Here is a 14,541-nt window from a genome sequence, read left to right as displayed (position 1 = left end):
CCTCTGGGTGCTGCCGTTTCCCCCACAGTCCAAAGACATGTGGTATAGGTGAATTGGATAAGTTAAATTGACCATAGTGTTTGATTGTGGTGTCTTCCGTGTTGGGTTACTGCTGGAAGGGCATTCACTGAGTAAAACACATACTGGATAAGCTGGCGGTTATTCCGCTGTGGCGTCCCCAGATTAATGAAAGGACTAAGCCAAAAAGAAAGTGAATGAATGAATGAATACCCGTCAAACATAGGCTACCAGTGCAGAAAATCACCAGAATTTTGAATCTCCAATATCCAATAGTACTCTCGTTCAGTGTTGAATAACATAAAATTTAGCAGCATGTTCATTTTGGTTGGAAATTCCCATCATGCACACTCTACACATACCCTAGCTTGTTTTTCTGTAATATATGATATGTTTTGTTGCACTAGTTGGGCACCCACCAGTTCAATGGAAATTCATGCTGGCCCAAACTGGTCTTTCTGCAGGGAGCGAATTCTTCCTTCACAGATGTAGGCTTCTTAAATGTCATGAAACACATCCCTTTCACACTGCATATGGCATTAGATGGAAATCCGTGGATTATGGGAAATTTGCATTCATAGGGCAGCGTGTTATGGCTGGCCGTCATGCCCTGTGGGTACTCTGGTTTTACGCTCCAATGAAAGTCAGCTGGACCAATCTCTCTCTTACACACATACACACACACATCTCCAGCTAACTGATAGAATGGCTTCTTAAATTACAAAGACAGGGTGAGGCACTCATATGCTTCGCGCTACGTGACTGAATCTTTTCTATGTGCTAATTAAAAGTGATTTACATTCTGTTAAGCGTAACGTCGGGCTGAGTGGTCATATTCAGGAGTCTTTTAGCCATAGTCATAAAGTCTTTGTTCTGTACACACACATATAGATCTTACAATCTCTTCAGTTTATGAAGAAAGCATAATATGTTTTTTATATTTATTGTTTCACATGGATTTTCTCGGTTACGGAGACGTGGAGGTGTCTTGGTGTTGTATTAGAAGCCTCCAGACATATACAAACTGGATTAGAGACTCTGTTTTTCTCTCTTATACACAAAAAAGTACTATATTGAGTGTGTATGCACTCAAGCTGAATTAAGAAACTTCAATACATGTTGGGATGCTGTTTTGCTTTCAGAAAGGTATCTGGGTTGAAAGTTTTGAGGTTTAGTTTGAGGCTTGTGTTGAAAGCTGTGGAACTACAAAGTGTTTCTTCCTACAAATGTAGTTTTCAGAATAATTGCAGCAGGATTGACAGTCTAACAGCATTTATTTTAAAACAGAAAGCTTGTGTGACATTGTGAAGGTCTTTAATGTCAGTTTTAATTAATGACTGCATCCTTGAATGTAATTTCATTTTTTTTATTCAACAAAAATACCAAGACTAAACTTTTCAATAGCAGTGTACAGTATGTATACGATGAGAACATTTTAGTAGAATGACCTTTATAATGTCTAAAAAATGAGAAGTTTAAAACTTGCAGCTCAAGGTAAAAAGAACAAAAGTCAAACATTTTTCTATCATGAGAGAAAAATGTGTATGTATCTTGTGTTTATGCGAATATGTGTACCTGGTGTTACCCATAATATGAGGGCCAAATGTCTCCCCAAGTATAGCACAATGTAAAAAAAAAATAGTTCTGCCTTAATCTTTTTAATTCATTTTTAATTAATCTTAGTTTTTAAGTGTAACCAAATTAAATTTACGTATATTTCAATGTAAATCAAATTAGTTAAAATGTGTATAATTTAAAATTAAAGTAGAACGCTTTTAAGTCACCTAAAATAAGTTAAGGTGACATTAAGTACATAATCAATAACTTTTTGATCATATCATTTTAATAAAGCCTTCCATGCAGTGTGCAACACATCTGTAAATGAAGTGAAAACATCCAGCTGAGGTTTAAATCTGAAAGTGCACCTTGTTTAAAAATAAAGATTTTTTTAATAAAAAATTTGAGTCGTTTAAATGATTCGTCGCTCGTCCAGATGTTTTGCCTGTTCTTATCGTCATGTTTACCAGATCCAGTAAAACGTGAACGCACCTTTCCTTTCAAACTCCTCAGTGGGACTGATCATGGCTGAAGATTTGTGAATATTCTGGTGATTAATGCAATAATATACCCTGCAATAGGGGATTCATCAGCCATTTGTTAAAGGAAGGATCAGGAAAGACTGTTGATGTATGGGACTTTGTCAGAGTCTGACAGAAACTTTGACAGTTTATGGAACACAAGTGTAAACAAGTGTAAGTGCGATTAAAATAGTTGCCTCCTTGTTTTCTCTAGCTTGAAAAATATGTATTTAATTGTGTTTTGTTACTTGTAAACACTCCACAGGGCTTGTACTGTATCCAGTTAACTCTTTATATTTAAATATCTAAAGCCACATTGAAAGCGTAGCGCGTGCTGCTTTCTTTACTGATTTAAATGCGTTTGTAAACTCACGATCCTCTGCCGTTTGTCATTGCTATGGTCACCGTCAAGTGTTCCTACACATGTGCGCCAGTCAAGTTTCAAAATAGTTCAGCTTTTGCCACTGTGTGGATTAATACTGAATTTGTGTTGTTTTTAATTATGGTTAAGAATAGAGCAATATGCTGGTGTTATACTGCATTGCTTTAATGCACTCTTGCATTGGGCTCATGTGACCCCGCCGATCCTACAACACCCAACCTGCTCTGAACTGGGTTTGAACTGGCGACTCTCCACATGGAAGTCGGTTGCTCCTACAAGGCGTCTATCACCAGAGCACCTTTTTGGGTTCAGAGGAGTGAGGTTTACCTGCACAGTACTTCACTAGCTGGCCTCTATTACACTCACCCCCCTAAACCTCACTCACATCTGGATCACTGCACCAATGTAATCCCGCTGGTCCTACACCACCCAACCCACTTCCGAGCTGGGATTAAACAGGCGACTCTTCATATGGGTGTCGGTTGCTCTAACAAGAAGGCTAAAGACCATGGCCCATTCCAGCTGTCGCTAGAGCACCTCTTTGGGTTCAGGGGTGAGGTTTACCTGCACAGTACTTTAGTAGCTGGCCTCTGTTACACTCACACATATACTCTGCACTCTGACTAAGGCCGTACTCACACTAGGTACAGTTGCGTCAAACCGGGCCAAAGCACGCTTGTCCCCCCTCCCTTCTCCCCCGACGGCCCGCGCTCACACCACAATCGGGCCTCTGCACGCTTACGTCATCGCTGCTCCACTGTTCAGTGAGAAGCGCTCTAACTCAGCCGCACAGTGGAGATTTCTCTAGTTAAATCGTTTCAGTCGTTTGATATGTAGTGACATCCAGTCAAATATTTCGCCAAACAGAACAGTCCTTAGGGATGCGGTGACACGCAGTCAGATATTTCGCCGAACAGATCTGCCACTTTTGGTGCTCATAAACAATAATAAAGCCCTCATCCTGCAGGAATGAGGAGGTCTGCTGAAGGTGCGCAGCTGTCGTGCAGTGAGGAGTTTGTGTATTTAATAATCTATGGCAGTTTGCGTTCACTGAACAGTAAGAATGATTAATAAATCCATATGATACAGTCCCTTAAAAGTCACGTCTCGCTTTCAGTTTCGGGCTTTGGCGCGTTTTGCACTCACACTACAAGTGTACCGCGCCAAAGCCCAAGTGAACCGCGCTCAGGCCCACCTCTTCCAACCAGGCCAGGGCCGGCCAAGTGTACCTGAGCCCGGTTCAGCGCACTCACGCTTCTTAAACGATCCGGAAAACAGGCCTGGGCACGGTACGGATAGCATAGTGTGAGTAGGCCCTAATTCAACAATGTTGACAAGCTGTGGTGGGCGTTTCTCTCTGTTTTGCGCTGAACAAAGTCAATATATCGCAACAGACACAGAGTCATCAGACCAATCAGCTAAAATTAACATCACGCTAAAGAAGGGGTTGGGAACAAACAAAAAAAAAGAACTCTGAACTAATCATTTGGGAGTTGTTTGGATAATTAGGTAAAAATAAATGCATATTATAAGACAACAAAAGTGTTTTTTGACCTTGCATGCATATCAGCCAGTTGTTGGAGACCCCCAAGACCAAAATATGACTTTTTAAATACATAATAGAGGCTTTTTAATATAGTTTATTACAGTGTAAAAATAATAATCAATTTTGACAGATTGTTTTTTATTTACCATGTAAATCAGAAAGAATGGAGTATTCTTCGTTTATATTATACTGAACTAGTGTATTTATATTTATATGAATGTTTTCCTTTAGGAGTCGGATTAGGGTAAGGGGATAGAATACAGTTTGTATAGTTTACAATCATTATGTCTAATAAAAGTCCTGACATAGATAGCTCTTCAAGTGTGTGTGACAGATCTCAGCTCTGCAAAGTCTTCAATCCAAATACAACAACACTTAAGAGTGAATGGTCAAAGATTGTGTTTCTCCACACACCAAAGCACTCTTCCACTTTGTTTATCCAGCCGTTCACCCATTTTCCCCCCACTCTTTTGTACTCTTTTGTTGTCAGAGTTGTTTGCATTTCACAAACACCAAATGAATTCCTCCCTGGAAACTGAACAAATTCAGGCCAGGATCGATCAGCAGCCGTCGCAGCGAGAGACTATTTTCCTGTCTTTTGTGACAGAGAGAGAGAGAATGGCAGAGAGAGAGACCTAATGCTTTTAATGCTACTGTGCCATTGTCAACAATTCCCACAGAACAGATGCAAAGAGCACAAAATCACCTGTGCCTTTCATCAATGCTGATTCTCTCCATCCAGTGTCTCTCGCTCCTGTTCTGCATGCCATTTTGTGTGCGTGTCACGCGAAACATACTCGACATTCATTGTGTTTGACAGAGATGGTAATTGAAAACATTGTAGCTTTAGATTTATTAGTTGTTGTTGCCAGATTTAGTTTTTTTTATTCCACTTATTTGTTTCTTAGGCCCACGGTGTTATTATAATTCCATTCTTGTAGATATAAAATGCAATACAAGCACTTCTTCAACCTATTTGTTGGTCTAGGGCTGGGAAATATCAGCCTCACGATTTTTAATCACTTTCCGCTTCATCTTCTCAGGTTATAAAGATTAAAGGTTCCACCAGAGCCAGGAAATAACTGTAGCATAAGAAGGATGTTTTTGTTTTGTTTAGTTTTTTTTTTTCAGCTGAATAATTTAAACAGAAACAATCATTCGAGTTCTGTTCCTGGTGTAGAGTATTGTACGTGTCAGTACGTGTTTCTGCATGAGCGCTCATATCTGTATTTACTTTCTTCTTCACAGGAGGTGGTGTCGGTGGAACGGGGTCGAGGAGGGCGTCTCCTGGAGGAACCCAAGACCCTGCTCTTCAGAGCCAACTCTTTTAGCCTGCAGGTCTCCATCCAGGACATCCCACAGTTCCTCTGGAGCATCAAACCTTTCACCACCTGCCAGGTGCTGTCCTCATGAATATGGATACCTGCTCTGTATGAATATGCATGAGTTTTGTTAATATGCATATGAGACTGAATATTAATGAGATGTCAAATTCCGGTGTTCATTTGACTGGTTGTATGAATATTAATAAGGTTCTGTTTAAGCTAGTTTAGCCAAAGGCCATGGAAGGAATCCGGTGTCTTTTACCTGGAGATAAGTATGCTTATTTTCCCACCTGTACGGATTGAACAGGAAAAGTGTCAGTCAAACTTGTGTGGTTAAAAATGAGTTTAATAGACCATTTTCACAAATGTGATATATTACTATTGCTGTTACCCCTAAACCTTAAACTCAACGTATGCTTGTTTTTTTTTTTTTAAATATGCTCCATTTAAAATGCAAACACAAAGCAGCCAAAATATGCAAAGATTTATCCTCATGCAGTGTCTGCACTTTCCACTACAAATTTAACAATAGAGTTGTGGATCTCTTTTTATTTCATCACACAAAATGTTTTGCTGTCTTCAGTAGTTTGTTGTGTTCTTCCAAACTTCATTTCTGTTCAGTGTTGACACCTTGTGAACAGACAAATCTTAACTTAACCCTTTAAACACTTCAAAGCACTTGTATATTGTGTATGATAAAAACTAAATTGTATTTTGGCCTGTAAAAAGTATGTTTTTTCTTTCATTTGAGTTTCCAAAATCACAAGAACAGTGTTATTTTTACTTAGATTATTCCAAACCTAATTTACTTAGATTATCCCTAATGTTTTGAAGAATCTTCTAATCAAGAGAAATAAGCAATTTTAACCATTGATACAAAAGATCCCCTCTGTCCCCATGCTAATGACATCAAACAGCCATGATTTTCATGATTTGTGGATTTTTTTTTTATTTAAAACATAGAATACCAAAAATGCTTTAACTATGTAATGTGTTACATTAGACTGCACAGAGCAGAACCCTGAAATGTAAGTAGTATAAAACATTGCTATTTTTCCATGTGATCAAACCAGAAAAAGTGATCAACTGTGGAATAATAAAAGCTCTGCTGCTTTTTTTGTATATATATATTTGTATATTTTATTTTGTTTATTTTATTGTATAATAAAACTGTATAGCATGTACAGTTTTATTATACAATAAAATAACTTCACATTCCTTAAGGATTAAATGAGAAAAGAAAAAAAAAAGAAAAAAACATAATGAGAGTACATGATGATCAAATGACATATTTCACACATATATATATATATATATATATATATATATATATATATATATATATATATATATATATATATATATATATATATATATATATATATATAACAAAAACATAACTGTTTTAATTGCTTTTCTATTTTTAGACTTAGAGATCACTTTTATATACTTTTGAATCTCTTTTACTAGCACCAAGAAGAGAGGTTTGCTTTTGGCAAACTTGGATTTATGTATGTGATATTACATAATAATAAAATAAAGTTTAGTTAGCTAGTTAACTATTTAAAATAAAGTTTATAATAAAAACGGCATCTTTAAAGAGCGATCTTTAACACAATAACCCAAAATCACATGTTTGTTTTTGAAATATTGTGAGTAATAAAAGCTTCAACATTAATTCAAAAATGGTAAGTATATTGGCAAGACCAAAATAAAAGTGAAATAGTTTTATCAAAGCTTTTACAAAAACAGCATTCCAACTCAATACCAATTTAAAATGTTTGTAGAAATATTTTTTGTGGGATAAACTCTATGAATTAATTTAAATAATGTTTCTTTAGCCTTATTTATAATGAAACATTTTTGAGGTTCTCTCTGCTGCTTTTGTGCCGAGTCATAATTGTCTCTCATCTGTTATTTCTTTTGCTTCTGCTACATACTACCATGATAAGTTTTAAATACTTTAGTTCACCAATGAACAGGATTTCTGCAGTCATTACGAGAACACAATAACAATGAAAACTCCCATGATTCCACACTTAGTCACAGCGTCAACAGACTACACCTTTTGTTTGTAGTGAATATTCACCCTCTAGTGGTTAAAAGTGCATACTTTGCCTTTAAACCTTATATGGTGTATAATTCTAAGGTCTCTTTTAAGGAAAGTATGTTTGCTTTGCAGCCATTTTCACAGCACATTTCCCTTCCTCTTATGTGTAGTAATATTAGTGCATCATTTTGGTAAACCTTACATTTTCAGTAATACTTTAAATCATACATCTTGCTAAGGAAATGTGTTCTGAAATGGTTTTAAAATGGTTTTGCTTGTCAGAAAATATATAAATAAGAAAATACTACATCAAAAAAAGAAAACAAATAAATTATAGCCTTTCTTAGCTCATAATGACCATCAACATGTCATCACTCACAGTAAAAATCAATGAATTTGTACATCCCTTGGTTGTAAACATTGTGGAGAATTAAATTTCCAAAGAAAAAGGATAACCCTTAATAAGTCAGAATGTGCTGGTTAGTGTTATATATATATATATATATATATTATATATATATATATATATATATATTAGCACAGTATTACCGGTTTTGTGCTTTGTATTAGCACCTTTGTCTTGTTCTGCTAAAGAAATAACGATTTTCACACATGTGTGTAATCACAGTTGCAAATCTTGCAGAAATAGGCACTAATGAGGCATCTATACAGTATATCTATGCTCAAAACATTCCATAAATTCTTCCCTTAGTTCCATAAAACTCTGGAAACCATCCAGAACACATTAGCATTAGTAACATGGACAAACAGCACATTCAATCTCATTTTATTTGCCACAGAGGAGAGCTGTTTTTTTCCCGTATTTGAATTATTTTGTTCCGTTGTTTTAGTTTTTGGATGACACATTCTCAAGAGTGTGTTTTTCTCAATGCTGTTTATCCGCCGTTCCTTTATTCGTAAAGCTTTATGACCGCAGGCACATTTTTTATCCAAATCATACCCATAGCAATCCCTGTTTTGTCATAGCGGGCTATGTTCTGGCAGGGCCGTCAGTGACATGACACTAAGTAAATTAGCTTCAGCGGCTCCAACAGCAGAATAACAATAAGGAAGAGAGGAGTACAGGAGCATGTACTTCCTATTGATTCATCCTGAAATATTCCCTTTTTTCTCTCCCGTGCAGGAATTCTCCTTCTCTCAGGTGTGGTGCAGTAGCCAGTCTCCTCTGCAGTGTGCCTTTTCTCTGGAGCGCTACAGTCCAGCAGCCAATCAGCTCTCCTGTAAGATCAGTGTTCGGCAGGTCAAAGGTCATGAGCAGATCCTCCAGGTCTACACCACCATTGCTGAGGTTTGCATGATATGAACTTGTATTTTCAAAATGCACAAGCATATAGTGGATCTTACTGTGTAGTGCAAGTATCATGTTTTTAATTGATCAGATAAATACTCAAATACATATGAATATGTAGCATGTTACAAGGAGGTTAACTAGATATTTTTGATGGGGATTTACAATAGAGATACTTTCAAAGCACCTTCACAGTATTAAATAGGAACTAAATTAAAGTTTTCATTACATATCTAGTGTTTAATAAGGGCGCATGTCGACAAAAGCGTTTTTGTTTTTTGCATGAGTGCTAGAGTGTAAAAGTCATGCTCAATGCTTTACTACACTACCTGTGATTTCAAGAGTTCACACTTAGATATTGCTTGACAGCTGTAAGCAGGTTTGGCATGCTGTCCCGGGAGAGAACCCTGAGCTCGGAGATAGTTGAGCCCAGGGCTCCCGCCAGGTCCATAGAGCATGTGAGGGGAGTACGAGATCAGGTGGTTCTCGAGAGCTCCCCTTTTTGTAAAGGAGAAAAGGAGGAGAAAGGGGTGGATGGGGGGTTTCTTCGGAAAACGAAGATAAGGGAGTAATGTCTAGCTAGGCTACTTATAGTGGGTTAGGATAGATCTGATTGGCTAACTAATGAGTGTAGATAGGTGGCCAGCTGCTGTCAATTATATCACGTGCTCCTCTCGAAATTAGTTTAAAAACTTCACTTCAAGAGTTCACACTTAGATATTGCTTGACAGCTGTAAGCAGGTTTGGCATGCTGTCCCGGGAGAGAACCCTGAGCTCGGAGATAGTTGAGCCCAGGGCTCCCGCCAGGTCCATAGAGCATGTGAGGGGAGTACGAGATCAGGTGGTTCTCGAGAGCTCCCCAAATGCATGAAGCTCGGGACAGCAGCCGTGTATTCGAAGAAACTCCCCAAAAGGCTTGAAATGCTATATCCGGCTGCTGGATATAGTTATTTGAAAAAGAAAAGGTAAAGAGGGCTCCTTTGGAGCAAAGGGTGAAACAGGTTCCTGCGGGAACCCGAGCAGAGTTGGCTTGGGCTGTGAATACTCTTGCTGGAGTAGAGACTCGGGGAGACCCCTGCGGGGGTCAGAGCCATGGGGTGGGCGGGAATCCTGCTGGAGTCATTACAAGGGAAGGGGAGTGAAGGACTCCGGCTGGAGAGGGGGGTGAAGGGGGGCAGGGGGGGCGGGGACTCCAAAGGAGTAATTTGCTCGAGAAACACTCCTTGCGGAGATTGAGCTGGGAGGTGGCAGCACTATATATAATTATATATTTATATGAAACATATAGATATATAAATATATAATGGGGTAATCTAGGGCCTTGGGGGGGCGTTTTTACTGACTCTTGCGAGAGTCGAAGCTCTTGGCTCTCCTGCGGGAGAGAGAGCTGTATGTGCCATCTCCAGCTGGAGTCGGGAAAAGGAATGGTCGGTGAAGCCCCAGCTGAAGGGGGAAATGGCAGTTGGGCGATGACCCCTGCGGGGGTCCGGTGCTCGGGATTAACTCCGCGGGAGTTAGAGCTTGAGGGTGACAGCACTATATATAAATATATATTTATATGCGTGGGTGCATATATATATACATATATATAAATAAATTTAAAAAATAAAAGATAAGTGTGAGAAATAAACAAAAATAAACATAAATAAAAGCTAGGGCCGGGGAGGGTCGGTGACATGACTCGTGTCACAGCTCGGGGTTGGGTGAGCTATTTAGCTGCTCCAGTAGGAGTCGGGAAAGATGAGGGGGAGGTGAAGACTTCTTACTGGAGGGTGACGGGCGGTATAGGTGCTCTGGGGGTGTTCCTGCGGGAACAGAGCGTGAGGGTGACAGCACTATATATAAATTCATATTTATATGCGTGGGTGCATATAGATATAAATTTATATAAATAAAATCAAACAGAGAGAAAAATAAATAGTGCTATACTATATGTCATTATGGAATGACATAATATAAAAAGCTAAGGCCAGGGCAGTGAGATGATTCCTGCGGGAATCGGAGCTCGGGGTAACGCCCCTGCGGGGGCCAGAGCCATGGGGGGGGCGGGGTCCTACAGAAGTTAGAAAAGTTGGGGGGCAGTGAAAACTTCTGTGGCAGCGGCCGGGGGGGGCGGGGGTGACAAGGGGGCCTGGGCAGGGAGAGAACTCCTACTGGAGTTAGGTGAGTGAACAGGGGGAGAAGGCTGAGTGCAAATCAGCTGGAAGGAAGAAAGGAAGCTAGATGGCTGGGTCATGCCCACGCCCTTGGGAGACTGGGTAGTTCCTCTGCCCTCGGGAAGCTGGTATGGTTGGGTCGTATTCTCTCCCTGGACTAGGCCCATGCCCTTGGCCGCTGGGATTACTGCATCTGCTGGTGAGGGTCCTTTGAGCTTCCCTGAGATGGCTGTGGCTGAGTCAGATATAAGATTTGAAGGCGTCGGGAGACTACTTTCCTAGTGTTTGTATGTGTTGTTACGATAGCCCTTGTGTGCTGCTGTGGTGGTGGCTCCAATTCTGAATGAGTGACTGGATTATGAATCTGGTGGGAAGCCTGAATGGTCCTATGACTTTAAGGTGTTATGAAACCAAAAATGTTATTGAACGGAATGTGTGGATGTGTTGAGCAGTGAGAAACTGATGAAGTGTTCTGGGGTAACTTAAAATGTATAAATGAATGCAGATGCAAATTGTGTATGCTGTGGTTATGGGATTATCATCTTAAAAGGAGAGATGGAGTCAGCTGCGGCTCTGCTTCTGATACCAGTTTCTGAAAATAAAGCAAAAGAGAGTCAGCGATTTCCTATGCAACTAGGAACATGTACAGCAGTATTTTTTTTTTTTTTTTTTTTTTTCAGAATGTATTGACTATATTGCCCGTTAGAAGCGCATTGGGGGCCCCGATAATATACCCCACGAAGGGGGCAGCATCTGTGTAAAAAGCATATACTGAGGATGAAATTGGATAGCTAATAAATGAATGGCTTCTATTCCAGCGCTTAAGGAAGGAAGCATAAGCAGGTCGCATGCTTTAAGCGCTACCTGATGGTTACGAACCTTTATGAATTTCATTTCTGTTAAACCAGGAGTCACCAAATATGGTACCGATGGGCACCAGATAGCTCACGAGGCTCTCGTGTGTTGCTCACAGGCCTGTTCTAAAATAGCTCACCATAACACCACTTACAAGTAAGCTTTCTCTAATATAGAAGTAATCATTTAAAAATGTAAATATTTGCAAAGATAAATAAAATAGTGTTGCACGTTGAATATTAATTACGGGGTATTTCCTACCCTGTTAAATCATTGTTGGTAACTTTGAGAGAATCATAACATGATCAGTGACTACACCTGGATGAATGTTATTCATTATTAAAAATAACCAAAAACTTAAATTATAATTATAAGTAAATTGAGCAATTTGTTATTTGAGAAGTGTTTATCCAACTGGTAGCCCTCCACGTTAATCGGTGCCCGAAAGTAGCTCTTAGTTTCAGAGGTTAGTGACTCCCGTGTTAAACGCTAAAGACAACATTTTGAAGAAAGCTGAAAACCTGTAACCATAGACTTTCACAGGAAGGAAATAAATAATAAGGAAGTCAATGCGGCTGTCCGTAGTGCCCAGCCACAATTCATGACACTTCGTATTCTGCCGCGCCGCGGAGCGCTATTTGTATAATTGATGAGTTTATTTGATAAAGTATGAATGCTTGAGTCTGGTGTGCATTAATCTACTATTCTCTGTCGTAAGTGCGTCGCGTCACCGCGCCGTCGGCGCCTCTGGTGCGCGACGCCCTTCAGGCAGAGTTTGTTACGGCCAAGATCGGATTTAGATCATTTCTCTTCTATTCCGGAGATTGCTGCTGCGAGATGAAGTAGGTGAGTGACGAAAAGGCATCCCTGCGGGATAATGCGCATGTGTGTTTGATGTTCTAGATGGAGAGCAGTTTATGCATAGCGTGATATTTTTCTTCCAGAATATAAAAGGGGACTGATTGTCGATTTATTCAAGTAGCTTATTAATGCTTGAAATTCTATCACTCCAAATTGATGCTTAAGAATTCTATAGAAGTGCTTAAGCCGGAGGTTCTTCCGCAATGAGAATGCAAATATTAGAAAACCGGTCACTAGTTGGGGGATATTAGGGAGAGAGAAACGGGAACTTGTAGGTGAATTACGTGCAAACACCGTAGTTATTGGCGAAATCCAGCGGATCGTTTTTAAGCATAAATGTGTGGGCTACTTTTGCATCCGAATGTTAAACGGACTACGAAATGTAATTGTGACCTCCGATTGCCAGAAATCGGGTGGCGGGTGTAATGTTGATTGCAACCGAGCGCTGCAGCCGTCTAGATTAGAGAGATTGCTTGGTTTATAACGTGATAATTTAAGCATCAGGTAGAATCATGCTGTTAAAGCTGAAAAAGGCAGAATTATGAGGAGATGAAAGAGCCGTTATTAGACGTTTTTAGAAACGTTCTAATGTCCATTTCAGTAGGGCTGGTATGGATGTGCTTAACAGGGAATTGCTCTGTGATTTCTGGTGTAGTGTTGGTGGACGGCTAGTGAGGTTGTGGGAAGGGAGCGCCGAGATCGGCTGTGCTTCAGTAGACGAAACCTGGAATGAGAAATTCAGAAAATTAGGTCAGTTACAAACGTAATTCAGTAAAAGCATAAACATATTGATAAAAGTCGACAAGTAATTTCTATTCTATAATAGAAAATAATCAGCAGTAGCTTCGAGCTTGTAAAAATGAGAGGGGGAAAAAGCAATGATACGCAAGGTAGAGGGGCGGGGTGCGTAGGTGGTAAGGATCGCTGAAAGAGGAGGACTGGAGTGTGCACTGGAATCGGGAGTTGCAGGATGGAAGAGGTGAGGTGGGATTCCCAAGAGTTGCTTTATTGTCCGGGAGATAGGTTTTATCCGTGTTTAGAATTATGATTGCTGCAATATGTCCAAATCCAATATTGCTTTTTAATCCTTTCCTTGATTCTCCGGGGAGGCGGAGAGATTGCGGGTTTAATGTCTGTTTAGGATAGGGGGTGTGGCAGGAGCGTGTTATGTCCTGGGGGTGGCGGTGAAGACGTGGATTCGCAAGTGTTTTGGGTTTAATGCAGCGGCTTTGAATTATGGTCCCGGCGTCTAGGAGTTTGGAGGAGTTCAGTGACAGTCGTTGTTGGATATGAGTGACACATGATGATGCTGGAGAAGGTACGTAGCGGAGCTGGGGATTGCATTGTGATCTGGCTGGAGTGGATAGGCCTACGGCCTCTCGTTGGAGCCTCGGTCTCGAGCTGACTTTCATGCTGGGCTGGTTGTTGTTAAGACGGGGCTGGTGTTTCAGGGAGCCCGGAGCTTTCTTTCTTGTATGTAGCTGCGCTGATGCTGTTGTGATCTCAGCCGCCGTCGCTGTTGTTGTTGTTTTTGTCATTTTTTGTAGTTGCTGACGATGGTATTAAAGGTGGTGTGGTATTGTAGTTGAAGAGTAGTAGGAGATGTGGAGGATCCGTTTTGTCCTTGAGTAACTTTTGGAGGAGCTAGAGCGGACCTGTCGTTTGTTTCTTCGGAAAACGAAGATAAGGGAGTAATGTCTAGCTAGGCTACTTATAGTGGGTTAGGATAGATCTGATTGGCTAACTAATGAGTGTAGATAGGTGGCCAGCTGCTGTCAATTATATCACGTGCTCCTCTCGAAATTAGTTTAAAAACTTCACTTAAAAACGCAATGCTTCTTTTGACAACAACATAAAAAAGTGCACTCGTGTTTCTGCAGTGCAAAAACATTTCAGAGCTCCCTCAGTGTCATTTTTGACTTCAACTTAGACCATGTTCACACGTACAAAAGTATTTTTAA

The 14,541-nt window shown here is 40.1% G+C and overlaps 1 protein-coding gene across 2 annotated transcripts in view; it reads left to right on the top strand.

Annotated features, from left to right (window-relative positions):
- Positions 1-14,541, top strand: part of unc5da (unc-5 netrin receptor Da) — a 357,597-nt gene that overhangs the window by 331,646 nt on the left and 11,410 nt on the right. For both annotated transcript variants that reach the window (XM_087300128.1, NM_001328349.2), the window contains 2 exon segments: positions 5,273-5,422; positions 8,544-8,708. In XM_087300128.1, coding sequence (XP_087156254.1) covers positions 5,273-5,422; positions 8,544-8,708 — 315 coding nt within the window.

The sequence above is a fragment of the Danio rerio genome, chromosome 21, assembly GCF_052040795.2.
Source record: "Danio rerio strain M-AB ecotype USA chromosome 21, GRCz13ab, whole genome shotgun sequence".
NCBI classification, from domain to species: domain Eukaryota; kingdom Metazoa; phylum Chordata; class Actinopteri; order Cypriniformes; family Danionidae; genus Danio; species Danio rerio.
This window is presented reverse-complemented; position numbering and strand designations above follow the sequence as displayed.